Consider the following 27,573-nt stretch of genomic DNA (forward strand, 5'->3'; position numbering starts at 1 on the left):
CCCTTCTATAAACACAGCCTGGTCAGCCCCAACCTCCCCTTCCTCCTCCCCTCTACCCTCCCTCCCTCAGGGATTTGCTCTCCCCTGACGTTCTTTCTTACCCGGCCTCTTTTCCTCTTGCTACTTTCCTTTTTCCCTTCACTGGTTGCAGGGGGAGGGAGCCTGCCAGCTGTGAGGGCCTCTGCAGCCAGGGAGCCGGTGCTGATGGTGGTGGCCGTGACTGCTGTGGGACCCTGAGGCCCGGCTGGCCTGCGAGAGGGCAGGGTTGGCCGGAGGAGGAAGACGGCGAGGACGTTCGGGGGGTGCTAAAGAGGCGCGTGGAGACTCGGCAGCACACGGAGGAGGCCATCCGCCAGCAGGAGGTGGAACAGCTGGACTTCCGTGACCTCCTGGGGAAGAAGGTGAGTACCAAGACCGTGTCAGAAGAAGACCTCAAGGAGATCCCAGCTGAGCAGATGGATTTCCGCGCCAACCTGCAGCGGCAGGTGAAGCCGAAGACGGTGTCAGAGGAAGAGAGAAAGGTGCACAGCCCTCAGCAGGTCGACTTCCGCTCGGTCCTAGCCAAAAAGGGGACTCCTAAGACCCCGGTGCCTGAGAAGGCACCGCTTCCCAAACCTGCCACCCCAGATTTCCGCTCGGTGTTAGGCAGCAAGAAGAAATTACCAGCAGAGAACGGTAGCAACAACGCTGAGGCCTTGAATGCCAAGGCAGCAGAAAGTCCCAAGGCTGTGAGCAATGCCCAGCCTTTAGGGTCCCTGAAACCCTTGGGCAATGCCAAGCCTGCTGAAACCCTAAAACCTGTGGGCAACGCCAAGCCTGCCGAGCCCACGAAACCCGTGGGCAATGCCAAGCCTGCTGAGACCCCAAAACCCATGGGCAACGCCAAGCCTGCTGAGACCCCAAAACCCATGGGCAACGCCAAGCCTGCTGAGACTCCAAAACCCATGGGCAACGCCAAGCCTGCTGAGACCCCAAAACCCATGGGCAATGCCAAGCCTGCTGAGACCCCAAAACCAGCTGGGAAGGAAGAACTCAAGAAGGAGGTTAAGAATGATGTGAACTGTAGGAGGGGGCAAGCAGGAGCCACAGATAATGAAAACAGGTCAGAGAACCAAGGGACAGCCCCAACCTTCAAGGAGAAGCTACAAGATGTCCGTGTGACAGAAGGCGAGAAGCTGCTACTCCAGTGTCAGGTGTCCTCTGACCCCCCAGCCACCATCACCTGGACACTGAATGGAAAGACACTCAAGACCACCAAGTTCATCATCCTCTCCCAAGAAGGTAACAAGGGCGAGGGCTGGGGAGAAGTGGGCTCTGTACCAGGTCCACTGCAGGCTCCTGGAGCTTTGGGCTTGTGGACTGCTGCTCACAGCCCAGAGTCTGGGCTGGAATGCCAGCCTCTGTGCCCCCTTCCCTGACAGGAGAGGTGCCCTGCTCCGGGCCCTCGGGCACACACTCCATCACTGGGCAGTGAGAGGTGGGTGTCTGGTCCTATGGCACATGCCTGGGCCTTGGCATCTGTCCGGTGAGATGCTTCATGGCAGCCCCAGCTGTGGCTCCTCAGAGAAGCCCTAGGCCTGAGCTAGAGCTCCACGGCTCTGACATGGAGGGGTTCTGTTTGCAGGCACGAGGGGACTGGAGGGCCAGAGCCCTCCCAGGGCTCAGAGCTGAGAGTTGCTTTCGCAGTGGGATTTTAAGTTTGGGGAGGGTGTACAGTGACAGGTTGGCACAGGATTGTGATTTGGGGTCAACAACAATTTAAGTCTTGATAACATTGTGGGTTTGAAAGGATCTGTGGGGGAAAGCCAAAACCCCAAACAGCCCCTACGGCACACTCTCCTGGGCGGACAGAGCCACTCGCTTCCTAATTTGGATGAGACTTTTGTTTGCTGGTATTTCACATTCTTGGGTTGTGGGGAGAAGGGGGGCCACTAAATGCTGACATCTGGGGCCTTTGGGGGTCTGGAGTTGTCAGATGGGCCAGTTTATACCTAGAGAAGAGATGGGGGTAAGAGGGGCATTTTCCCTGGACCTTCAATTTGGTTTGAAATGTTTCAGCCAAGCATCCCAAGCCTGTATGGGAGCTCCCTTTCCGGCAGACTTCCCACACACCACTCTTGTGGCCAGTGCTGGAACAGAGCCTGGCCTGAGCTAGGGGCTGATACTGGTGGCTCTGGACAGGGCAGGGTACAAAGTTCCCCAGGAGGTGGCATTTTACCCTTAAGGGGTGGAGGGCGGCAGGCAAGAAGAGGCCCAAGTGGACAGGTCCTGTGCAATTGGGATCAGCGGAGCTGTCAGAAACTCCCCACACCATGCTGCTCCCCTTTCTGTCTGCTGACTGCACCCCCCACCACCCCTCCTTCATCAGGCTTCCTTCCTTCCTCCTGAAACCCAAAGGAAGCATTTGAAGAGAGCACTGTCCCTCTCAGCCCATGATGAAATTTCTGTCTTCATTCTGCAACTCAGACAGCAAATCAGGAAGAGCTGAGTATTTGAATCTAAGCGCTAGAAGATTCAGGGGAAATTGACCAGGAGAGAGAAGATGCTTTCTTTTCTGCTATTGTGCTTATAGGAGAACTTTTCTCGTGTGGCTATATCTCCAGATTGGTAGGGTCCTCCAGAAGGCATACCATGCTCCTCCCTGCCTCTGTTAGCTTAGCCTCCCTGTGGTCCACACACAGGTGGGCATGGGGGATTGCTACAGTGGGGTGAACTGTCTGGGCCCTTGGATGGCACACCTTCCCTGTCACCCCTGTGGGCTCCTCCCAGTTGGAAAGCCTTTGGTAGAACCAGTCTGAGACTTTGACTGGGAGCGTCTTCCAGGTTACCCCGTGGTACTCTCCAGGTAGGATGAATGGTGGGCAGGTGCCCGTCCCTGGGACATATGCACAGTGGGAGGGAGAACGGTGCTTACACCCTCTTCAGGGAAACTGATGTTGGGACAGCTGAGGACAGAGCCCTGAGCCACGCAGCTGCCGTGAGACCTGTGTCTCAGGGCCTGTAGAAGCACTCGTAGCTGCTTATAAACCATCCCCTCAGCAGAGCAACGGGAGCAGACCTCAGCCCTGGTCTCAAACACACGCCTGAGCCATGGCCTTGAGTCTGTGGCATCTGCTGTCACTGAGCATTCAAGGGCTATTCCAGTATCGCCTCCCACAGAAACCAGCTCAAAGGAGCAGTTTAGGTCCAAATCAGAGGAAGAAGACATGATTGAAAGAAGGCCAGCACAAGGAGAGGATATGGGAAGGACTAGGAGCAGAGAGACAGCCCCGAATTCAGTTCCTAAAACATACTCTAAATATTTGTAATTCTCCTTTGAAAACCAAGAATAGCTTGCATGAATTGAACACTGTGCGCCAGACTCTGTCTGAGGCTCTGACAGCCCGTTTCACAGAGAAGTACACTGTCTTGCCCAAGGCTGCTCAGCTAGGTGTCACAGAGCTGGGGTCTGAACGTAGGCAGTTGAGTTCTGACGTCCAGACCACTAAGCTCTATTACCTCTTAGCCCCTTCTTGTCAGATGTCCGCACACCAGTGCGGCTGAGAGAGCTTTCAGGACCCGCTCACCGGCAGCGTTGTCCAGCCAGGGAAACTACTCACGTCTGTCAACTCCTCAACCTTGCCTGCCAGTAGTTGTGAAGAGGCTGGGAGACTGGTGGGGCCCTCTGGGCCTGCCTAGTTTCTGGTATTTTCACTGTAGTGGAGGACGCAGGTCTTGACAGGGACCGGTCCGCCTTGCCACAGTAGGGAGAGTACCTCATCTGAAAATACCAGCCCTGTTTTCTGTCCGTCCCTTCTCCGGAGGCTCACCCTCCAAGTCTTCCAGAGCCTGGGTTAGACCCGGACCCCAGGGAAAAAGCCCATCTGGAAGCCTTATCCGTGACCTCTTCCGCAGGCCCCCTGCCAGAAGCCAGGCACGCGGAGAGGTGTGAGTAGATGTGCTCTCCACAGATCTGGAAAGAGGGGACACACACCCCCAGTGATAAACCTATTCCAGTCAAGTGGCCGAAGGTGAGCTGGGAGGCGTAGGAGAAGAGGGAGCTGAGTGCTGGGGCCGCAGGAAAGGCTGGTGCTGAGTGAGCCGGGCTGGGGCTCCAGGAGACCTATGGGCTTCCCAGGCAGGAGCTCCAGCAGCAGCAGAGGTGGGCCTGCTCACAGCACGGGAGGGCTGGAGAGGAAGGCAGGGCCCACAGTCTCCTAGGTCGTGCTAAGGAACTCGATTCTGGAGGCACTAGGCAGCCACGTAAAAGCTTGGAATGAGGAGCAGTGCACATAAAGCTGGGGGCTTAGGGGTTTTGATTGTGCCCAAAGACAAGTAAAGAGCCTATTGAAGAGGTGGAGGAGTAAAGGGGACTGGACTAAGAAGGTAGCCATGGCACAGATAGGAAACAACCAGTTCAAGAAGCAAGGACAGAGTTAGGAGAACCTGTTGCCTAGCTTGGGAGCAGGGGGCGGATAAAGAAGAGGAAGGAGCGGAGGACCCGTGTGCCAGGGTCTGGATGACTGGGGTCATGCTTCTAGGGGTATCCATGGCAGTCAGCTGGTGGTTTGAGGTGGTCTGGAGGGGAAGGTTGAGGGGATAGCTAAGGGGCCTCTCCGTCCTCACACTGCCCTCAGCACCCTCTCCACCAACCCCCACCCCTCAGCTGGGAATCCTTCTTGCTTCAGTGCACTGCCCTGTGCTGTCAGCTCGTCTAAGAACAAACCTGACTTCTTCCGCTCTCCTTGCCAGACTGTTGTCACTAGCCTTTGGCCATAAGAGACTCCTGCGCTCCCTTCCCCCACCCATGGGCATGTACAGCCACATACCTCCTGCTAGTGGATGCTGTTTACAGGTTCACGAGGCTTCTCGGAGCCCTGTAGCTTGGATAGGGCTCATAGCCTGCAGGTCCCCCAAAACATGGTCATGTCCACCCCATTTAGCATCAAGGAGAGCAGAAGAGGTGTGACAGGAGTCCGCTGGAGTGGACTGCTAATTTGAGGGGGCGGGGAGGGGGGCACGTGGAGATACCCTTCCCCTCTCTGCATTCCCAGAGCTGCAGGGTAGATGGTGTCCACTTACAGTGGCTGGGCCTGCCCTCTGGGCCTGCCTGGGGACTGCACCTGAGCTCCTCAGGCTTTGGCCTTGGCCTTGACTGAAGAGTGGGAGGGATGGCCAGTGAGCCAAGGGGAACTCTGTGCTGCTCCTGAGAAGCAGTTTCATCTTTATGCCCTATTTCCTGTCCCCAGGCCAGGCTTCTCTCGCTGGCAAACATCGCTCCCACTCTAATGAGAATTCACTTTTGTTGCTGTTGTCAACAGATGATTCATTTTTAATCACCTTTGGTGTGGGATCTGGCAAAGACTTTTTAAAAATCTATGGAAGTTCATTCTGTAGAACACTAGGATTTATGCAACCCCTACTGTGTGCAGGGCAGTATTGTGTATGCATAATCCGTTTGAAGAACTCTGAGGTCGGAATTGTTTCCTTTCAGAAACTCTATGGTCAGGGCTCCTGGGGGGGCTCAGCTGGTTAAACCTTTGGCTCAGGTCATGATCTCAGGGTCCTGGGATTAGGCTCCCTGCTCATTGGGGAGTCTGCTTCTCCCTCTCCCTCTGTTCCTCTCCCTAGCTTGTCCTCGCGCGCTCGCTCTCTCTCTCAAAAGAAAAAAAAAATCCTATATGGTCTTTTTCAGTGGTAGGTTATATGTGACTAAATGTTCCTTTCTCTTGCATAGATCCTCCCAGATCACCTGCTATAAAAAATGTGCCCTGGTTGTTCTCAGAATGGCAGATTTTTTTTTTCTTTTTTCTTTCTTTTTTTTTTTTTTTTACTGTGACTGCATTCCAGGCTCAGGAAGAACATTCATAATAGACACAGTCACTGCCCTCTGAGAACTAGTGGGGGAGACAGACATGCATTTCAGCAATGGCCTTGGGACACATGTTTGGAAAAAGGGAAACTCAGGGCACAGAAGAGGGCCGTCTGTGGCTGGGGATGCTTATGGGTGACAGGGAAGGCACCATCCCTGAGGAGGTGACCTGGAGCTGAGTTGTGCTGTCCAGACCTCCTAGGGGACCAGGTTAGGGAGGCACCGCTCACTGAGGGCCTCCTCAGAGCATAGCCTTCAGGACTTTGAGCCACCTTCACCCCCCTGGCCCCTCCCACACACCCCTCTTCCCACACACTTGGAGTGAGATGGGAGATCTTCAGACCCTATGCCCCCAAGAGGCTCTCTCAGGGACAGTTCAAGCTGAGGCATTTATTGGATCTCTGATTCTGTGCTGCCTGCTCCCATCCCCCTCACCTCCCTCTCAAAATTCCCCGCCAGGCTGAGGCTTCTCTAAAAAGAAAAAGAAAAAAAAAACCAACTCTGGGAAAGGGTTTTTTTCCTGGAGGTCAGGAATAAGCTGTCCCACAGGAAATACCAGATTTTTCAATCTGGGCTAGCCTGCCTGGGGGCCCCTCCCCCAGCCCACGCATGTGGCCAGGGGTCCCGGCTTTGGGCAGAGGGAAGAGCTCCCTGCTCTGCTGCGTTCCTGGCTGAGGGGCTGAGAGCTGTGGTCTAAATGCCCGACTTCTGGCAGGCTCACCACTGTCTCAGCAGTTGGTGCCATTTGGGCTTATGGCTGAACCCGGGGCCAGGGCGGGTCTGGGGGGGTGGACGTCGGTGCTGAAACTGAAGGTCCGGCAGGGATTCAAGCAGAATATTCACCAGGAGTGAAGTGTCTGCTCACAGAGCCTTAGCCTCAGACTGAAGGGCGGTGACAAAAGGGGGTACGTTTCCTCTAAGCCTCAAATTCGGGGACCAGAGGTCATCTTAGCATCTTCCTGTCCTCCCAGATGAGTAGAAGCATCTCTCTAGAGAGGACCGTTCCCTCCAACCCAGATTCCTGTGCTTCACAGTCTCACTCCCATGATGGATTTCCTAAAAATCCAGCCTGAGTCCTTTCTGGTTCAGCGTCGGCAAAGTCTGTCTCCTAAGGGCAGTGGGCAGAGATGGCGACTCGATGTCCCCCTGGGTGGGAGAACATAGGGAGGCCTTTCCTGAGAAATGGGCTCTGTGTAAGTAGGAGGGAGGTGGTGGTTAGCACGACATTTCCCTGTTGAGGATACTACCCAGGTGCCAAGAAGCAAAGGGAATTAGTATGCCTCTGCTGTCCCTTCTGGCCTTAGTGAGGTTCTCTGAGTATCCTTGTATCTGTTGGTCAAGTCTGGGGATCTGCCTAATGGGGGTGAGGGTACTTTTTGAGATCCGTGCTTTTTGGCCTCCCTTCTGGCCATGCTGCCCCGCATACACACCTGGGATTCACACTGCTCAGCCCACCCAAGGCCTAGAGTTTGTGCCAAGCCACTGGCTGGGGGAGTAGGAGATGGAGGAAGTGAGGTGGCCGAAGCCAGTAGCTCCAGGCAGCAGGCTGCAGCAGTCCTGGCTCTGTCCTCTTCCTTGTGTGATGACTGCTGCCCTGACAACAGGGGCAGCTTTGGGCAGAGAGCCATGCTGTTGGCTTGTTTGTGTGTCTGAAGGCAGGAGCTAGGGTGCCACTGCCCTCCTGCCTGGCCCAGCGGTCCTGGCCCTCAGCTGGACTTTCCTGCACCCTGAGGGAAATCCCCCCAGGGGGTATCCCACAGAAGTAGCCAGAACCCCGCTTCCTGTGCCTGCCCAGCCTGACTCGTCCTTCCCCCAACCAGGACAGAAGACAAGTGTGCTGGGCGTGGGGAGACCCATGAGGGAAGAAAGGCTTCGCTACCACTCTCTGAGGCAACCAAAAGACAGTGTCCTGAAGGGAGGCCACCCTAGAGTGCCCCTCTCTCAGACCAGTGCCCCTGGTTGGCCATGCTTCTCAGCTCACATACCATTCCTGAGAAGCCAACCCCAGGACGCCAGGCTATAGATACCCTCTCTTCCCAGCAGACCGCCCCCACCCTAGGTCAGTGCCCCTGCTGGACAGAACTCCCGTCTCTAAGATGCATTCCCAGAATAATTACTGTAACTGGGTGTCGCCTTTGCGCCTGCCACTCTTCCTGACACAGGTCTGTAAACGTGTGCCTGGGACCGCTCGTCTCTCTTGGTGGCATCGCAGTCTGAGGCTCGTGGTCCATCTGCTCCTTCCACTGTGTGGGAGGCTGTCCCAAGGCAGACACGATCCCACCGTCTTCTTCGGCACCTTTCCATGATGTCTCCTTAAGAGAGCTCTCTGGGAGGCAGGAAGAAGGTCCCGGGAAGGAATATATTGGACCTGGGTTATCAGCAAAAAGTACCCTACCTTTGGGAGGGAAAGAGGGTTTGTTCCCACAGGATCCCAGACTTCTGGACTTCCAGAGGTTGTCCATGTGAATAGCCCTCCCCTGCCACATTCCAGGTGCCATATCGGGCTTGTACCTGCTCCCATCAACCGTTCTCCCTCTTCCTTCCTAGGCTCACTGTGCTCTGTCTCCATCGAGAAGGCACTGCCCGAGGACAGAGGTTTATACAAGTGCATAGCCAAGAATGGCGCCGGCCAGGCTGAGTGCTCCTGCCAAGTCACCGTGGACGGTAGGTCATGCCCACCCCTCACTGCCACACACAGAGTCCCACTCCTCAGCTCTTCCCTTGACAGCCGTGCCTTGACAGAACTGCCTCCAAGACTGCAATCCCTCCCGTAGGCATTCGCTTTGTGGGGTCAAGCCATCATTTGCAAACAGTGAGACAGAAAGGACAATGGGGAGCACCAGTTGATGGCCCTTTGTGAACTTGCAGCCTGCCCTTGGCCGACAGGAGGGGCTACTCTCCTGTTTGTTCCCCCTACCCCGTCCCCAGTCCTGACCCCCACACGTAGAGCCTTGCTGAGCAAGGAAGCCAGGCACAGGGCAGGAGGACAAAAAGACACACCCACAGGAAAATGACATAGTATTTCACAAGCGGCAACAAGCCAGTGTCCGTGCTGGCAGGTCAGCCCTACGGTGAGGACGGAGTGGCGGGAGGTCCATGTGGGGACACTTCCTCGAGGAGGTGAGTTGAGGCCGCGTCTCTGGGGTAGAGGGGGCAGGCCCACCTCTGTGAGGAGAAAAAGTCACCGTAATTCAGCAGAGGGAGAGGAGGAGACATGTGGGGGTCAAGGGCTCCCAAGTCTGAATGGAGTTTCTGAGTGAGGAAAGGCTGAGGCCAGACTATGTTCGTGACTCTTTCTCTACTGGGTCTGGAGTTAAGCAGTTGAGCTTTGGAAGCGGAACCAGCCTTGGGATGATCGAGGCTACAGCCCTCATTTTAAAGGGGAGACCAAGGCCGTGGAGAAGGAAAGCATGCTGCTCCAAGTTCCCTGGTCCAGCCGAGGCCAAGCCAGGGCCAGAACCCCATCTTGGGCCTTCTGATCCCTTCCTTATTATCTCATTACTTGCCTGGAACTGTCGAAAAAGATAGTGTGGGGGAAATCATTTCTTACCCTTGAAATGCCTGGTTAGTAACTATGAGTGACACGTGAAAAACGAGCGTCCAAATAAGGCAACTCAAAGGCTTTGTTGTTCTTCTGACTCCGGAATATAATCACTTGGGTTATGAAGTTCCATCCTGTTTCCCTGCTATTCCCCAAGATGCGGACCCTGAGTCCCCATTCTCAGCTTTAGAATCAAATTTTGTGGCCATGAAAATCAAGATTTGTGATCGATTAGGAATGGGAGAAAAGAAAAAGAAACTGTATTTTTTTTTTTTTTAAGAAAAAAGAGCCTTGAAAAGAGACATTTAAAAAAAAATACAGTGGTAAAACAAATTCAGTAGTCAGTAGCCAGCCGCAAAGGTGAGATGGTAGAGGATTGTGTGGGTCTCCCTGGAGTTCTGTGCTGGGTTTGTCACCAGGGCTCTGAGTCTCCAGAGCAGATTTGGTAAACCCATGTATGGTCTGTTCAGAGTGGGGCTCAAAACCTATGCTTTGCGGCTTTTGGTAGGGGCTGCTGCTGTCCAGTACTCCCGTGTGTGCCCTGGCTGTCACCCTCCCAGGTCAGATTCCTGCTTCTTTTTTTTCTTTTTTTTTTTTTAAAGATTTTATTTATTTATTTGACAGACAGAGATCACAAGTAGGCAGAGAGAGGAGGAAGCAGGCTCCCCGCTGAGCAGAGAGCCCGATGCGGGGCTTGATTCCAGGACCCTGAGATCATGACCTGAGCTGAAGGCAGAGGCTTTAACCCACTGAGCCACCCAGGCGTCCCCGATTCCTGCTTCTTTTAAGACAGGTGCCACAGTTTAAAAAGTGTTTCTGGGAATGTGACCCCAAAAGCCTGTTTCTACCAGCCCGCACTTGGGACCCTTGCAGGATCCGACCAATCTAGAAGGAAGCCCAGGCTGCTCCTGAGGGTATCTGCTTTTGGAATCCTTGGACTCTTCGGGTCCTATTTACATGGCTGGCTAAAGGGAGGATAGTAATTCATTCTCCTTATCTGCGAAATGTCAGCACCTTTTTGAGAAACAGCAAACGTTTTATTTTTAAAAGCAAACTTTGTTTTCAAAATAAAATTCTCTTTTTCCCTATAGAATACATCTGGGGATTTTTTTTTTTTTTTCTAAGGTTTGGGGAATTCATTCTGTAACTTATGGGACTTTTCTTGCCCCTAGGCTGGTCTCCTTCTACCAGATTCCCTTATACTCTCCCTAATCTTGATCACCTTTATTTATCTCTAGTTTGGCCTAGGGCTGCGGACTAGGGGCTGGGTCTTAAGAGAAGAGCCAGCAAAGGGATTGGAGGGAGACCAGCTGAGATAACAGGATGGACTCTCAGTTAATTGGTTTTTGTTTTTCAAGGAGAAAAAGGGCAGCCTCCTTCACACCCACTCTTTTCCCTGTTGTTGGACTAGGAGATGTATTAGTGCCCCATGTGTAGGTGGTCTTCTTACCCTGTCCAGCTTTAGTTCTCCCTCACGAGCCACCTCTAGACAAAGGACTGTAGTTTCCCTGTTACCTTGCAGCACATTTTCCCCTCCTGGGCTCTCCTCAGCCAGGCTGAGGAGTCCTTCCATCCCCTGATCCTTCCAGCTCTCTCTGCTCCCCAAGGCCATTGTACCTCACTTAAAGATCCCGGCCAGGGGTGGGGGCGGTCCATGCACCCTTTGAAATGATATACAGAATTTTGTGCATTTGTAGATTAGAGCATTTTTCTGAAGAGAGAGCCCATAGTTTTAAATCAAATTCTCGAAAAAAGTCATACGTTAAAGTACATGGAAGAACTCTTTACCCTAGGGAGTAACTGAATTTGCAAGTTCGTTCGTGCTGTGGGGTCTTCCTGTCTCTCTCAAACTCCAGCTGCCTGCTCAGCCTCTGGATAGGACTGCATCCCTCTCAAGGGGCAGTGGGGTCCCTCTCATCTAGAGGAGGGGGCTGTAGCTCATGCTGATGTCACACCGGCCCTGCCCCCTGATGGTCACGAGCTATCACTCACATGGCACCAAACACCATTAAGACTATCCACCTGCGGCCAATGCAATGATACATTTCAGGGCCTCATAAAGAGGACTTTGGTTATATTAGCCGAAGTATTAGCCGTACTCCTGTTTTTCCCACTGATAGTACAGACAGAGGGCGGTAGCTTTTATAATTCATCATGTCCGGCTTTCTTTTTTTTTTTTTTTAAAGATTTTATTTATTTTATTTGACAGATAGAGATCCCAAGTAGGCAGAGAGGCAGGCAGAGAGAGAGAGGAGGAAGCAGACTCCCTGCCAAGCAGAGAGCCTGATGCGGGGCTGGATCCCAGGACTCTGGGATCATGACCCAAGCTGAAGGCAGAGGCTTTAACCCACTGAGCCACCCAGGTGCCCCCATGTCTGGCTTTCTTAATCGTGCTGTGGGGGTCTTTTACCCAAGGGAAAGGGTGTTCTTTTGCACTATCTGAATTCTGGTCCCACCCGTGCTCCTTCCAAGTGTAGCAGGAGGCAAGTGTCAACATACACCCAAAACCACCTGAGCCCAGAGTGGGGAAGGACTTGCCAGAAAACTCCCCCAAGAGCTGACCTTCCAGGTGTGCTGTGGCCAGAGACCCTCGTGCGTTTGGAGTTTATACAACAGTTGGGCAGGGTATCCCTAGGTGGGAAAACTGAGGCTCGGTGAGGGTTGGCAACTTTCCCAGGTCGCACTGACTTTCACAGGGCGGGAGGTCGGGGGACGACTCTGGGTGTCTCTGATCCCAAAGCCCGTGTGCTTGGAGCCATTGTATGCAGCGAGTTAGAACACAAGTTACCTCAGCAGGACTCACACCGGGGTGTGTCTGGGTCTGGAGCCTACCCTTTCCACCGCCCAGCATGGCCTCGCTGTCTAGTGAGTAACATGTCAGTGTACACGCTCTGAGACATGGGGTCTCCCTTAGTCACAGCCCTTCCCGCTGGGAAGTCCCTCCATCCTTCTTTGCAGCCTGCCCTTGGCCAACAGGAAGGCTGCTTGCCTGGTTGTCTCTCTGTCCCCAGTCCTGTCCCCACACACAGAACCTGGCCCATTCCCTCTCAGACCCAGGTGAGAGGTGGGGAAACAAAACTCTTCGTAGGCCAAAATCCCAGGACAGGGCAGCTTAGGTTGCCCTTCCTTAACCACCCTGGCTGAGGGCATCTGGCCTCGACTACTGTTGAGACTGAGGGCTTTGTGACCAGGGAGGGCTGTGCATATGTGTGGGAGGAGGTGACGTTCCAGTGGGCCATCATTCATCTCAGTGCCAGGCACTGCTTTAGGGGCTAGGTTAAAAGCAGAGAACAAAAAGGAGATTCCCATTTTCTAGGACTTTACATTCAGTAAGGGGGAGACAGTAATACAGATGAACAGGTCTATCAGCTAATCTCAGGCAGTAGCAGGTGCTACGAAGGAAGCTAAGGTCGGGTCGGGAATGCTCCTGTCGGAGAGGGTGGTTGGGAGGCCTCTCTGAAGAAGTGACAGTGGAACAGAGGTCTGAAGAAGCCAGAAGGAGTCTGGAAGGAAGAGGGAAGGGTGAGAGAGAAGCTCTGAGTGGAGACTCTGCCTGTCGCGTTCCCAGAAGCAGGAAGGGCTGTGGGGGGCTGAGCCGTGAGCAGCAGCTGAGAGGTGGGAAGTGAGGTGAGGGGGAGCAGCAGTGAGATCTGCCGGGCTGTGGGCTGTGACAGGAGACCGGACGTTATTCTAAGTGTGGTGGGCCAGCTCTGGACATTGTGACCAGAGGTGACCACGGTGACCGGACCCAGGATGGGTAAGAGGGAGAGCAGGGAGACCAGCTGGGTGGTTGCTGGGATGGCCCAGCAGGAGTTGATGTCGGCTTAGACTCCATGCAGGAGGCGGGAAGTGATCAGATTCAGAATCTCTTCTCAAGGTAAGAGCTGATAGGATTTGCTCATGAATTGGAAGTGGAGAAAGAAAAGGGAAGTGAGAGGCGACTTGGTTTTCATGCGGGAGCACCAATAACACTGGTACTACTCTCTGGATGGGCACATAAGGGGTGAGGCAATGAAGAATTTTGCCCCTGTGAAGATTAAGATGTCCCTCAGAGGTCCAGGTGGGCATGTCACATAGGCAGGCATTTAGATGAACCTGGAGTTGGGTAAGGAGGTCGGGGTGGGAGGCAGGAGATGGGGAGCCGTCCACACAAGAGGCCACTGAGTGTCCTGGGATTGCACAAGGTCTCTAGGGTGGATGTGGATGGAGGGGGCAGGAAGAGAAGGAGGGCAGGACAGAGGTCCGCCGAGGAGACCGAGAAGGAATAGGCATGGTGGGATAGGAAGAGATCCCGGAGGAAGTGGTGTCCCCGAAGCCAAACGGTGGCCACTTCCATAAGAAAGGAATGATGGGATCAGTGCATCAGATGTGGCTGCCAAGGAGAGTAAGGTGAGCCTGAGCACTGGCCATTGGGTTTGGCAACCCAGAGGTGATTCGTAACTGTGACAAGGGGGCTTGTGGGGTGAGAGTAGAGAAGCCTGAATCGAGGCATGAGGGACTGAGTGGCCTGCTGAAGTTCACGCAGCTAATGACTAGCTGGCTGGGCATTTAAACAGGAACCCTGCAGCCTCACTACTGCACCACCTGCAGCCGTAACCGTCAGGCACCTCTGATCTTGACCGAGCAGATTTTGATGCACCCTTCTTTCACTGGCCTGAGTCCTTGCCATAGTAACACGTTTGCTCTCACTTTCACATTTGTCCTTCCGGTGATCACCGGCAGCTAACATGCATTAGACTGAACTAAATAAAATTGCTGTTCCAGTGGGCTAAAGACACTTGAGTATTGCTGAAGCCGTGGTTCAACCTGAAGTAAGCAGTTAAAGCACGTAGCATCGTGCCAGGCACAACTAAGTAACCTGGCCCATTCACTCAGGTGGGGTGTGATTCCTGCGTTCCTTGTGAAGGTCGGGCTCAGAAAAGGTCAGGGAGCTTGCCCAAGGGCTCAGAGGCCCCGAACAGCAGAGCCAGAGAAGGGCTTGTCTCCCGCCTGGAGCACCCTCTCTTCTGTTGATGCCAGCTTGCTGCCTGCTGTCGGGCAGAGGAGGAGGTCTGCCCCTCTGCCCAGTCCCCTTGTGGAGCTCCTGGAAGCTGGGACCCCCTTCTAGAAGCCCCCTTCCTTGGGCTTGTATCTCAGGGAACCGGCCTGTTGCAGAAGACAGAAGGAGGGCTGGGTCTGGAGTTAGCCCAGGAGTGGAAGGGGTGAGCCGTTGCCCATATAAGGACACATTTTCCACTCCATGTCAAGGCCCCCCACCTCTCCATACTGCCATCTTCCTCCCCCATCCGTCTTTGGGGGCACAACCAGGCCAGCCATGGACTCCAGCCCTGGGGCCCCGATCTAGAAATGGACTCTGGTTTCATCACCAACTGATTAAAATAGAAAATACAAGCTGCTCTTAGACTTGTGTGACTATTATTTTTATCCCCTGGGCAGCCGTGCAATCATAAAGCTGGTTCTGATTAAGTGCACGGTCCCTCCAGCCTGCCCCTCGCTGCTGTTCTCACGGAGGGCTAGTGGCTTGTGGTGTTCGCACAGCCCCCGTGGGGCGGGAGGACTGCCAAGGGAAGAGGGGGCCAGGCCCAGCCCTGGTGAGGGGGTGCTCCAAGTCGAGGGGGTGTGCCTGGCTTGAAAGGGAAACTTGAGTCCCTTTCCTCATGGTCAGATGGAAAGATAGAGTGCACAGAACTTCTAAAAACAAAGCTTGGTGCACAGACAAGGTAGTGTACTCACACGTCAGTATCAGGCCAGCACTCAGAAGCTGAGGCCAGACACAGAGTCCGGAAATGGGCAACATGCGGGTGGGGGCTGGTCAGCCAGGGCGTTTGGAAGGTGGAGAATTTTAAAGCAGGGAGGGAGGTGAGGAAACGTGGTAAGCAGGAGGAATGAGTTAGTAGGTAAATGATCACTTTTCTCCTTTCCCGAGCACTACTGAATACATTCTGTCCTTTAAGTCTCTTAACACTGTGCGGTAGAGAAAATAGGTGTTACTTCCTTTGTACAGATGTAGGAATAGAGACCCAAAGTGGCTGAAATGATTTGCTTGTGATCCCAAGATTGCTGGTGACAGAACCAAAACCAGAACCCTCCTCTCTGGGTCTGTAATCTAAGGATGCTTGGAGGCGAAGGCCGACACAACCCCGTGAGGGGAGAAGGGAACTCAGTCTCTCATCCCTTCTTTAGGGACCCAGGAGCACTAGACCTCTCATCCTTTGCTGGCTTATGCCTCCAGTTATGCATCAGTTAAAACAACAACTACCCTGATCCTTCTTTATCTCCCTCCTGTGAGGTCCCAGAACTCACCAGAAGAAAGACTGGCAAAGGGAGTATTCAAACCAAGGGACATAGAACTCTGTGCACACTTGGCTCTCTCCTTCTCTTCCTTGAAAAAGGGGGAAACAAACACATTTTGGGGTGCAGCTCTCTGTAAATTGTCCTTGGTGCCTGTCAGGTCTTGATTGGAGGGCCCTAAACAAGGGAACCCTAGACCCACCCCATGATCTGCAGACATCAGGGGAAGCTCTGGTCGGCATTCCTGTGTCTTAGACTAGTCCCCGAGACCCTCCCTGGGCCCCACCCACACCTCTCGACATGCAGGCACATACACATACGTACGCACACATAGACACGTGTGCACACACATGGCCTGAAGAGAGAGACAAGTGCCCTATTAAAATCATCTGTGGAGCTTCTGGATCTTATTGACACCCAGGCCCCTAACTAGATCAATGAAACCAGGATCTGGGGAATGAGATACCTGGGCACAAGTGCTGCTAAAGGGCAGCCCACGGCTGAGGACCACAGAGGTTGACAAACGTGTACTGAGGATTTTTCTGTAGCTAGGAATGATGGTTAGGCCTGGGGAAAACACCCAGTGTGAGGAAGTGAAATCATCCCATCCCCTCCCTGTGGGACTTTCTGCCCCTCCATCCACTATGCACAGGGACCCAGGCATATGGGCCACCTGCTGAGGAGACCGGACACAGGCAGTGACAGTGGTGGAAGGCAGGACCCCTGACTCACCGTCTGGGGTTGCTCTTGCTCTAACAGAGGTGGCAGGAGGATAACAGTGAGGCGCGGAGGGAGGGAAGGGGGCCGGGTTAGCAAGTGCTCTTGAAAGGACTTCTTGCGGCTGTGTCCCCTCAGGACCATTCCCTGTCATACACCGGCTGCTAGGAAGCTCTTCTTAAGGCCTACGCTTCACCATTCCTGTAGTGACATGTGTACAGCTTTTGGCTGACTTCCGTGGAGATAGTCTCCCCAGCCCTGGAGGCCCGTGTGCCTCGGAGCTGCCGGCGCACTTGGACGGTGCCTGCACCAGGCCTCTGTCCCTGGATTACCCAGCTGTCGCCGGGAGTGGGCAGGTTTTTGGTTAGGAAGGAAGCTTGACTCTTTGTCGGGGGATTTACTTGGGCAGAAAAGAGACACAAATACCATCTAGAAGGAGTAATGCATCCAGATGGGAGTATCAGGAGTCCATGTGCTGGAAAGGGTTCGTCCCCAGGCCCTAGTTCCGTGCAACCTGTGTCCACCCCGCAAACCCCCAGGAGCCAGCCTGGGAGAGAGCACGTGTCAGCAGCTAGGACTGCCCCATCTAGGATGCAGGACAGCAAGATGGCCCTTCCTCCCCAGCCAAGCCACAGGAATGTGGCCCAAGCATGGTTGGAAAGTCCCACCTCCTTCTTCCTCCCTCTGAGCTTCCTCTGTCAGGAGCAGGAAAGGGAATGGCAGGAAGGGGCTCTGAGGGGGAGGCTCGCTCCCAGCCATCCCTGAAGAGTGTTCCCTTTGGGGGAAGTGCTCCTGGGGAAAATACTGGAACATAGTGATAGCTCTTTAACCAGCTGCTTCTTATCCAAGTTCCTGGGTGGTTTCCCCAAAACTTCCTGAAGCCCAGTCTCCTCGGGCCCAGTAAGGCCTTTTATGCCCAGCCCCGTGCCATGTTTTTCTGCTGCCCTGACAAGGGAGAGTTTCCCCTGGCCTTCTCCCCACTTGGCATGAATGTGGACGGAGAAGGTGAAGGAGAAGCTTAAAGAATCGTGCACCCATGCGTATCCCATTTCAGGTCTACCCTGACAGCTCCACAGGGTTTCGTGGGGTCTACTTTGACAAGGAGTATAGAAGCTCCCATAATGGGTCGAAGGCTCCACACGGGCCGGGGAGGCGTGCGGGCTGCCTGCTCCGAGGCCTCCGTGTGGTCTGGGGGGTCTGTCAGTGGCCACATGTAGAAGGTAGTCTGAGGAATCAGAAGGTGCAGGTGCCTCTCAGGCTGTGAGCCAAGGGCATGGGTCCCGTCCCCTCCTCCTCCTGTGTGAGGGACCTCTCTGTGCAGAGCAGGCTTTGGGAAATGCAGAGCGGTGAGCCCGAGTGAGTGAAGGCCCAGTGAAGGGAACAGAGGGGAGAGAGGTAAGCAGAGGGCACCGACTCTGCTCCAGCCCTGCCAGGGCGTGACTCCTGGCAGCACGTGCCTGCCACAGAAGGGAACGTGTGAACTAGCTCCCAGGAGAGCCTCTCCATCCGTCTTGCCTGGGCGACTGTGCTCTCTCCACCTGATTTATAAGGCGCAGTGGAGTGGACACTCCTTCTTTGGTGCTCCTGTGGAGGAAGGTGCCCCATGGCAGGCGCCGTCTGCCTGGCAGGCACTGAGGGCCCCCAGAGTGGAATGGGGAGCAGGATGCAGTTGGGGGGGGCTCTAATTTTAATCAGGGTGGGATTTTTTTTACTGACATGCCTCCTTGGCTCATTTCCTTGGGCAGCAGCCAACTGATGTTTGTGGTTACCTGTTCTGTTCCAGATGCTCCCACCAAGGAGAATGTCAAGGCCCCGGAGATGAAAGCTCGGAGGCCCAAGAGCTCTCTTCCCCCTGTGCTAGGAACAGAGAGTAAGTATTTGTTCAGCTCCTCAGTGGCCCAGCACTGCGGGCCAGCGTCAGAGCCCCAGCCTCCTTGCCTGCACCCCGGCGAGCCCCGTTAAGTCCTGGTGCCCAGGCCAGGGGCCACTTGGCACAGCCCACCTCTCCCAGCCTCCGCACGTCCACAACCACTCGCCACCTCCCTCAGGCCTTCATTACTTCTCACCAAGACTCCTTCTCCCAGTTCCTCCCAGGTGAGTTTTTCCTGCCAGGTAGACCTTTCCAAGCTATAGCTCTGACCTTACCACCCGTGGCCGCCGTCCCTACAAGTGAGCCTCACCGCTCATCACCATCCAATCATACCTGCCGCCTCCCCCATACACTCTGTGTTTTAAAAAAAAAAGAAGAAGAAGAAGAAGAAGGCAGTCTCTTAATTACCCATACTAATAGGGCAAAGTGATTAAGCTTGATTAATTCAAAGGCTGAGTCTCATTTTCCATGACAAGGCTGAGTTCTGTGACTTTGTTTTATTCTCTTCCTTTCTGAGCTACATATTTACGTTACTAATGATGAGCTTGGGTTCCCCATACATATACCAGCCAGCTGTCGGGGTGGGGGGCGGGAGCTCAGCCTTCTGCACATGGGGTAGCTGAACTGGAACTGTAATGTCCAGTGGATTTTTAACCAAAATGAGGAGCTCAGGTGATCGGGAGTGGACATTTAATGAGTTGCTGGAAATGCACGCCTAATTGTAAGAAAAACCTCGTAAGAATAGGTTGGTGATTGTGTTTTCCAAGAGGATGACTGGGGCCCGTGCTCTAGGAGTTATGAGAAAATGGGATCTTGGAAGAGCATGGGGTGCTTGTGACATAGGGGCCTGAGTCCATCTCCCTCCTGGGGGCAGAAGCAGGAACTCGGGAAGCTTGAGCCGGGTCACCAGCGGCCTCCTGTCCTCAGCTCCGGGACACCCTTTCCAGGCAGATCCTGGGGGAAGTGAGGTGTGTGTTAAGGGGAGAGTCGTGCAGGAGAATACAGGCTGGAGACGGGGAGCAGCTGGGCCCCGAGAGCTGGGCCTTTGTGCTGGAGGAGGGAAGTCTGCGGGGAAGGCTGATCAAGTTGTCATCATCCAGTTCTGGGATGGGGGCTCAACCCCGGCTATATATTAGATTCACCTGGGGAGCTTTTGAAACCTCTGCTGCTGGGGTACCCCGGCTCAGTTAAATCAGGATCTCTGGGGGTAGGGTCCAGGCTTCAGTATTTGTTCAAGCTCCTGGGCCATTCTGGCATGTGGTCAGTCAGGCAGGAAGCACGGCGTGCCTGCACTGTTGGGATTGTGAAGCAGAGGGCTTCTCCTTTCCTGCCTCTGTTAAGTGGGGCCCGTTATGCCCAGGTCCTCAGACCATCTCTGATACCGGCCCCCAGACTCCAGCCTTCAGGGAGGGAGCAAGATGCTGGAAGCTGAGCTGGAAGCCAAGGTTCTTACCCCCGTCTTGAGGGAGTGGGGGGTGGGGTTCAGTCAGTGGTACTGCTTAGAGGGAGGGGCAGGGCTGGCGGAAACTGCTTATCCTCCTTTTCATAGCAAATACACACGTTCATGACTGGACAAACTCCAGCAGACACTGCTTGTGTGTAGAAGGGGAATTTAACTCTAGCCTTGGTGTCACAGTTACGGACAGGACAGATGTCTAACCCCACAAAGGACTGGAAAAGTGTGTCTGTATGCACAGTAATGACCACTTTGAATGGTCCATCCTCAACAGCCTCTCATCACCCCCACCCATCACCCCCTTGGCATTGAAAGCTTTAGCAGAGTAGTTCTGGTTACCTCCACCCGCTTACACACTTGTGCTCAGAAACCTGTCGAGTTCTCTGGATGCTTCTAGAACACCATGGAGCTTCCTTCCCGAAGGCTCCTGAGAAGGCAGCTGCTCGGAGATAGGAAATGGAGATGGTGTCTTTTAGATCTTCACCTGCAATTATATTCTCACTTTTTGGGATAATTTATAGTATTTATTAATTACATATGTTAAATATGCATGCATTCTTCCTTAAACATGCTAAAAAATATAGAAATGTTCCAGGGACAACATGAAAGCCCTCTTTTGTCTATCCCTAGTTCTACTCACCTCCTCAATTATATTCATAATTGTTTTTTTTCTGAGCATTTACATATAAGATGTAAATACATCATGCATTCTGGACACCTCTGCAGCTTGCCTTTTTCTCTTAGCATAGCCGTCCCTCATTCCAGATGTCTCTGATCCCATGAAAAAGCCCAGATTCTCCTGTCCCCGAGAGCTCTGGCTGTATATGTGTGTTCATTTTTTTCAAGCACTGGGAAGTACCTAATCTAACTAGGAAATCCATCTCTGCTGCCAGTAACCAAGGGAAGGCCAAGTGTTTTTCTTGTCAAACAGATCATAGCCAGATCCCTCCCCACATGACCACCCCGCCCTCAGCTGTGTTGTTCAGTCCTGAGTGCGAGCTGTCAGGTATGAAGGTAGACGACCCATGTCCACGCAGTGGCCTGGGAGCTGCTAGGAGTCCTGCTGAGGACCGTGAGGGGAAAACCAAGTCCATTGGCCAACCCAGGAGGTGGGGTGGGAGGAAATGGACAGAAGTATAACTAACGTGCCAGACACCAAGTCCCAAGTCCAGGAGCACGGAGTGGCAGTTTGCGGTGATTTGGGACACGGGGAACTCTGGGCCAGGTTAGGAAGGAGAGAGGAATGTGGTGTGGTTGAAGTGCAGTGGTAACATTGTTGGAACGCTGGAGGGAGAAACTGCACAGATGCCAGAAGGAATGTTATGGGCACCCACCCCCAAACCCCCACTGACTCATGTGCTCACTTAGCACCTGCTCGGCACCCCTACCTAACGTGTGACAGGTGTCAGGTGAGGTGCCTAGGCTCTGTCACTTCAGGCAGGGCTCACTCAGCTGAGCTACGAGTAGTTGCTCCCATTTTACAGAGGAGCAAAACTGAGCCCTAAAGCACTAAATGGTTCCACCTGGGGTCTGATAGCTGATAAGATCTGGAACCTTGAGGCCAATCCTGATCCATGTTCCTGCTGCAGAGCCTTGTGCTTGCCGATCTCAGGGGCATACTTTGTGCTGTCCACACACACCTGGGCTGTGTTCCCCCCAGCCCACGAGGGCAGGGGTCTGCTGCCATGGGAGCTGAGGGGATGAAGAGGGGGACCCCTGCCATGATCGCTGGGATCCCCAGACCTGTCAGGGTGTTTGCCCCAAGCCTCCCCTTGGGAGGAATTTTTTTTATGACTTTATTTTGGTAGAATTTCAGATTTATTGAAAAGTTGTAAGAATAGTACAAGGAAATCTTGTATACCTGTTACTTAGATCCACCAATTATTTACGTTTTGTTCTGTTGTCCCTATGTATGTATTCATATGAATTTATTCACCATTCATCAGGTTTTCATGCAGATATAGATATGCTATGTTTATATTCACATATTCAGCATGTGTCATATAGATTAGATGTACATACACGATGTATGGATAAAGTAGAGGCATCATGCCCTTAATCTTCACACATGTCATCGTGTATCTCCTAAGAGCATAAGCACAATGCAGTTATTAAAATCAGGACTTTTAACATTAAACCCATACTACTATTTAATGCATGGTCTGTATTCAGTTTTTGTCAGTTGTCATGATTTCCTTTTAATGCTACTTTTCACCCCTCGATGGGAGCTTACTGTCACACTTCTAGAACACTCCCATCCACTCTTCCAATCCAGAGTGATTGCCTCCTACCTTTGGAGAAAGAACAAGAAGTGCATGGGCCGAGGGGAGATGAATCCAAGACTGCTTGAGTCGAGTAGGCACAGGGAGATGGAAGCATCCTTACTGGACCTCCAGGCTCCCCTTTACTATGCCCGGTTCTGCAGCAGTGCTCAGACACAAGACATAGCCAGAGAAGCCACTAGGTTAGAAAGCAAGGGACAAATGTCTTGGTTCTGCCTCTGATTGAACATGTGGCCTTGTCAAAGCCACTTGTCTCTGGGTCTGTCGGATGGGGACTGTCTCCAACTGAGCCCAGGCTTTTCCAGCTCTGACATCAGTCCATTCAATGAAATGCCTTTGTTGTTGTTGTTTTTGTCAAGTGACACAGTTCAGATGAGGTCCGCTGACCCCCCTTCAAATCATGTCCTGTGGGATGGGTTGAAGCTTCAGTGAGTATGGCTGGTGTTACACGGTAGCAGAAACTTCCCGATGGGGAGGGGGCTTGAAGCAGAAGGTCCAGGCCTCAGGTAGCCCAGCTGCATAGTGTTTTGTGTGAGGGAGGCATTGATGGGACTTTGGAGCTGGTTCTGGAGAATACGGACACGGCAGTGCCTGCTGGTAATGGACTCAGGGATTCCTCCTATCAGTTTGTAGAGCTGATGGTCTCTTAGAAAAGAGATAAATGAGCATAGGATACTTTGATAACTTAAGGACAGGAACTAGGGCTTCTTCATTTCTGAAATGTCCATGCCTAGCCTGTGGTAGAGAGATAATAAACATTTGATTTTTCAGATATATTCATGAGTTCCCAGGCTTTAAGGGTCCCTGCCTCTCTTTTACTTCTGGGATCTGGGGATGATGCAAACCGGACACCCCTTCATATTCCCTGCCTGGCACTGGCCTGACATTCGTCATTTTGGCTTCAATACAGTGATGGACCATCCCAGATTATGCTTTTAGATAGTTTTGCCTTGGCCTCCCGTGTGTGTGTCTCTCTGAAACCAAAAGTCAGGTCAACTTGGGGTGCCTGGGTGGCTCAGATGTTAAGCATCTGCCTTCGGCTCGGGTCATGATTCCAGGGTCCTGGGATTGAGCCCCACATTGGGCTCCCTGCTTGGCGGGAAGCCTGCTTTCTTCCTCTCCCACTCCCCCTGCTTGTCCTTCTCTCGCTCTGTCTCTCTCTGTCAAATCAATAAATAAAATCTTTAAAAAAAAAAAAAAGTCAAGTCAACTTGAAAGCATCTTTGGATATCCAGACTAGTGCCCCGTTTTCCTGAAAGATTCCCCCAGTATCCCAGCTTTCTTTTAAATATTGTCCCAAAGTCATGGGGAATGTTAAGCCACAATAGGATTCAAAGAGCTAGAAGGAAGTGCTGAACAGGTTGAGATCTGGCATCCAGATTTGCTTGATACTGGGTCTCCTGGAAGAAAATTTGGGGTATTTCCACAGCCTTTGAAAGCTGGCACCAACTCCTAGTGTCTCTCTACCAAAGTATTGTTCAGTGAGGAGGGATAGTGCCTAATATCACCCCCCCCCCACCTTGCCATGCATGGACCCTGTGACACCATGGACTCTCCCCCTACCCTGGGCCGCTGCCTCCAGCTCCTTCCCCAGTCTTCCCCTGTCTCCCGTGATCCCATGAAGTGGGAGGACTTTGGTGCTGCTGTCCTGGCCATGCTGGGTGCCGCTTGCACAACCATCCTGGCGTTCTGTGTCCTGGGGGATGAGTGTTTGCTATAACAAGAAGAGCAGTGTTCCTCTGGAATTTCTTGTGTGACAGCCTTTGCTACAAGGGGATGTGTTTAGGAAATTTGCCCAGATTCTGGGGAATTAATTCTGGGGAAGTGACCTACAATCCTCCATAGGTCTGTCTATAAGAACATCCTGGAAGAGGCCCCATGTGTGCCATTGGTGAGGAAGTTGGGGGATGTCCCAGAGCCTGCATCTGCCCGAGTGCAGGGCAGTGGGATTTGGCTTTCCCTCCTTGGGTCCCCACAGCCGCCCTCCTTCCCTGACATAGCCCTGAGCCTGAGTGCTCCCTCTGTCCTTCACCAGCCTGTGTCACCTTCAGGAGCCTGTGGTTGAAAAGTTAATGCTGATTTTGAGAACTGCAAAGGGTTTGATGTCTATTTTTAGTTAGCTACCTAAAAAGGGAAATGTCCCTAGAGAAGCAGACACCCAGGGACCTCCATGTACCCGAGGCTGTTGCTGCTACTTCCCTCACTCTCCTTTGCTTTCCATTGTCTCAGATCCTTTGACACAGAGACCCACACTTCAGGCCCTGTAAATATCTCCTAAGTTTTCCTCAGGGCTTCTGCCCCGCTGATTCATGGGAGAGGCCCTCCTGTACCTTCAAACAGAGCAGTCCGGAAACTTCTGTGGACGCCGACCTCCTCCCCTATGCCGGTGTGAAAGGAAGGCTCAGCAGGGCAGGAGTCGGTCAGGACTTGGGCAGGCTGGGGCAGAAGCAGTCTGTGGGTTCCTCAGTCAGGAGGCCGGCCTCCCCAGCACTGCCCCTGGTTTCCCAGCAGGCTTCCAGGCTCGGGCTTTGATTCACGATGCTTTCACTGGGCTGCTTCTCAACTTCCAGTCTCAGTCTCCTCTTTAGAGTGGAAGGCTCTGCACCCAACAGCTTTGATTTAGTTGGTGACAGCAAGGAGGCAGCTCCTTCTCATGGAAAGTTGCACAGGGACTCCAGCTCCACGGCTTTCTCTCCCAGGATCAGAGTTGCAGGGCTGGGGTGGAGCGTTCTTGGGAACTCCCAGGTTAACAGAGATCTCAGGAGCTGTGCTCATTCCTTTAATGACTTTCTAAGCATGTACCAGGTACCGTGCTAGGCACTGGGTGTACGAATGATGAACAAAATGGGCCCTGTTCCTGTCCCTGGGAAGCTTGCTGTGGGGTCTGCATGTTGCAGTCGTGATGCCTCTGATGAGTGCTGACACATGACTGCCTCAAAGGGGTGTGAAGCCCAGCATGGACCTAGTGATGCATGAGCTGAGGGCTTCCGGAAGAAGGTACCAGAGTCGGCAGTCAAGAGCTGAAGCCAGAAGGCTGGTGCTACAGAAATGGAAAGGCATTGGGTGTGGGGGATAGAACAGCCCCCTCCAAAGGGTGAGGCAGGGCCCCACAGCATCAGCATGCCCCAGACAGCCAAGAGCTGTCTAGGGGCAGCCAAGAGATTGTCTAGCCAATCTCCCAGGTGCTCACAATGCACATGTGATTTGGAAAACCACCAACATTGAGCATCGAGGGCCAGGATGACCAAGATCCCCAAGAGGGAAGAGTAAGAAAAAAGATGGGATGAGAGCTGGGGATGGATCTCGAAGGCCCTTGTGAGATGAGCTGGACTCGATCCTCAGTGGCAGGGGCTGGCATTGGAGAGGTTTAACAGTGAACTGATGGCCTCAGAATGATGGCTGTATTAGGGCGGGGACAGGGCCCCAGAGGCCGAAGAGGTGGTACTGTCGGGACTAGAATAGTGACAGTGGGGATGTGGAAAGTGGCAGACCAAGGAGGTATTTAGGGGAAGGAATGGAGAGATGTTAGTGACAGCAGATGGTATGGAGGGGCCCTTGGGAGGGGCAAGCAGCAGGTTTAGGGAAAAGATCCTGGATTCGCTTTTGGATGTTGGGTTTGAGCTATGTGTCGGGGGAGGGGAGAGTCAGGTAGTGGGATGTATAGGTGAGCTGAGGAGAGAGGCCTGGGCTCACGGTAAAATGAAGCCAGCAGAGAGAGGGATAGAAAGAGGCATTCTGAGAGCAGCAGTGAATAAAGTACCCCAAGGGCATCAGAGTTCGGGGAGCAGAGCTAGGCCAGGAGCAGTGGCTCCCTTGGGCTGACTCTCTGGAAGAGGGGACTGAGCTCCTTCCTCCTCAGAAGAATGGACTGGGGGCAGGCAGCTGGAGGATGTTAGCTGCTAGCCTGACCATGCAGCCAATAGCTGCCACAGGATTTGCAAAGATCATTGGATTTTATTTTCCTTCTAGGATATCCGTCTCTGACAATGGCTAGTGCAAAAGTGTAAGGTGTTGGAGAAGGGAATGAGACACGGGGCTGACATTAATAGTAAGATAATAAGATGGGTGACCGCAGAGGAGAGGAAGCTAGTTAGTAACCCAAGGAGAGCTGCGAGTGTAAGCATCTGGACCAGCAAGAGTGTTACCTCCACTGAGGACCCTGGGAGAAGGAGCTCCAGGAGCAGTGTGAGTGATTCCGTGTCGTTGCAGAGCTCAGCTGACGCAGTGTGGCATTTGAATAGGTGAAGGAATGAACGAGAAGTCCTCTGGGGGTCCATCTGGGGAAGAGGGGTATTGGGGTGGGGGGCTGGTATTCAAGCGTGCACTCTGTCCTGTAACTTCTTTACCACATAGCCTAATGCTTTACAATGAATTTTCCTTCTCCCCTTCATATCTTGGGAGTGGGGGAACCAAAGCCCTGAAAGGTTGAGGGACATGCTTTACGTCCCACAGCTCAGGGAATGACAGGGCAGTATTTAAACCCAAGCCCAGCTCCAGAGCCTCTGTGCACTGCCTTGCTGCAAGGGGACAGAGAAGGGTCTCAAGGGCCTGGATTTGGGGATGGAGCAGAGAGTGAGCTGGAATGGAAGCAACAGGGAGAATGTAGCCACACACTGGGCAGCAGGGGGCTCGGGTCCTGCTTCTACCTTGGCCACGTCTGGTTTTTATGAGCCTGACGAATCACCTGGGAATCTCCCTCTTTTCCCATGACCTGGAAACCGTGTGAGGTGCCCTGCTGGTGTTTGGCTGGCGAAAGAATCCAATGGGAGAAAGGACAGTGAGATCCTGGGTTAATGCTGCAAGCGCTGAGCCCCGCTCTCTGTGAGAAACCAGGTTTTCGAATCCGGGATTCTGCTTTCCGACCCAGGAAGTGTGTCCTTCTGAGCCCTGTGCCCAATTAATGGATTTCAGCAGATGCTTGTATAAAATATGTATGGCAGAGGATATAGAACTTCATTAACATTTAAAACTGTCTTTACTAATAGGAACCAAACCAGCTTCAAGTGCTAACTAATGCAAACAGCAGAAGATGCAAATGCGTAGAACAAACTGAAAATTTTGGCCTTCGATCCATTTACTGGTGACACAGGAAGGTGGAGACCAGTTCGGGCTCTACTTCTAGCCACGTAGATTTACCAGGGCTGCCAAGAATAGTGTGGAGCGGGACTTCGGGGTCTCGTGATCTCATGGTGTGCTGCCACCATCACCATCCTTGTTCGCTCTTGGCTGCCATGCCGGGGCCGGTGGCGCTCCCTTGCAGCCTCCAGAGCCTGTCCACAGCTGTTTTCGTCCCTATGGCTGCCACATCAAAGTTCCACACACCGGAGGCTTGCACAACCCAAGTGTATTGTCTGTCGGTTCGGGGGGCTGAAGTCCAAGTGCAGGGTGTTGGCAGATCTGGTTTCTTCTGAGGCCTCTTTGCTTGCCTTGCAGATGGGCTCTTTCTCACTGTGTCCTCATGTGGCCTTTTCTCTGTGCGTGTACCCCTGGCGTCTCTGTGTGTCCAAATTTTCTCTTAAAGTACACCAGTCTGTTTGGACTAGGACTCCCGCCCCTTGGCTTCAC

At 53.2% G+C, this 27,573-nt stretch overlaps 1 protein-coding gene across 9 annotated transcripts in view; it reads left to right on the plus strand.

The window, feature by feature from the left end:
- Window positions 1–27,573, plus strand: part of MYLK (myosin light chain kinase) — a 265,249-nt gene that overhangs the window by 182,572 nt on the left and 55,104 nt on the right. For 5 of the 9 annotated variants that reach the window (XM_082744141.1, XM_082744140.1, XM_082744139.1 and 2 more), the window contains 3 exons: window positions 152–1,281; window positions 8,399–8,515; window positions 18,184–18,270. In XM_082744141.1, coding sequence (XP_082600267.1) covers window positions 152–1,281; window positions 8,399–8,515; window positions 18,184–18,270 — 1,334 coding nt within the window. Of the gene's footprint in view, window positions 1–151; window positions 1,282–8,398; window positions 8,516–8,871; window positions 8,972–18,183; window positions 18,495–27,573 lie in introns of those variants that run through there. The other 4 variants (XM_082744144.1, XM_082744145.1, XM_082744143.1 and 1 more) reach the window with 3 other exon arrangements.

This window comes from Mustela nivalis, assembly GCF_964662115.1.
Source record: "Mustela nivalis genome assembly, chromosome: 1".
NCBI classification, from domain to species: domain Eukaryota; kingdom Metazoa; phylum Chordata; class Mammalia; order Carnivora; family Mustelidae; genus Mustela; species Mustela nivalis.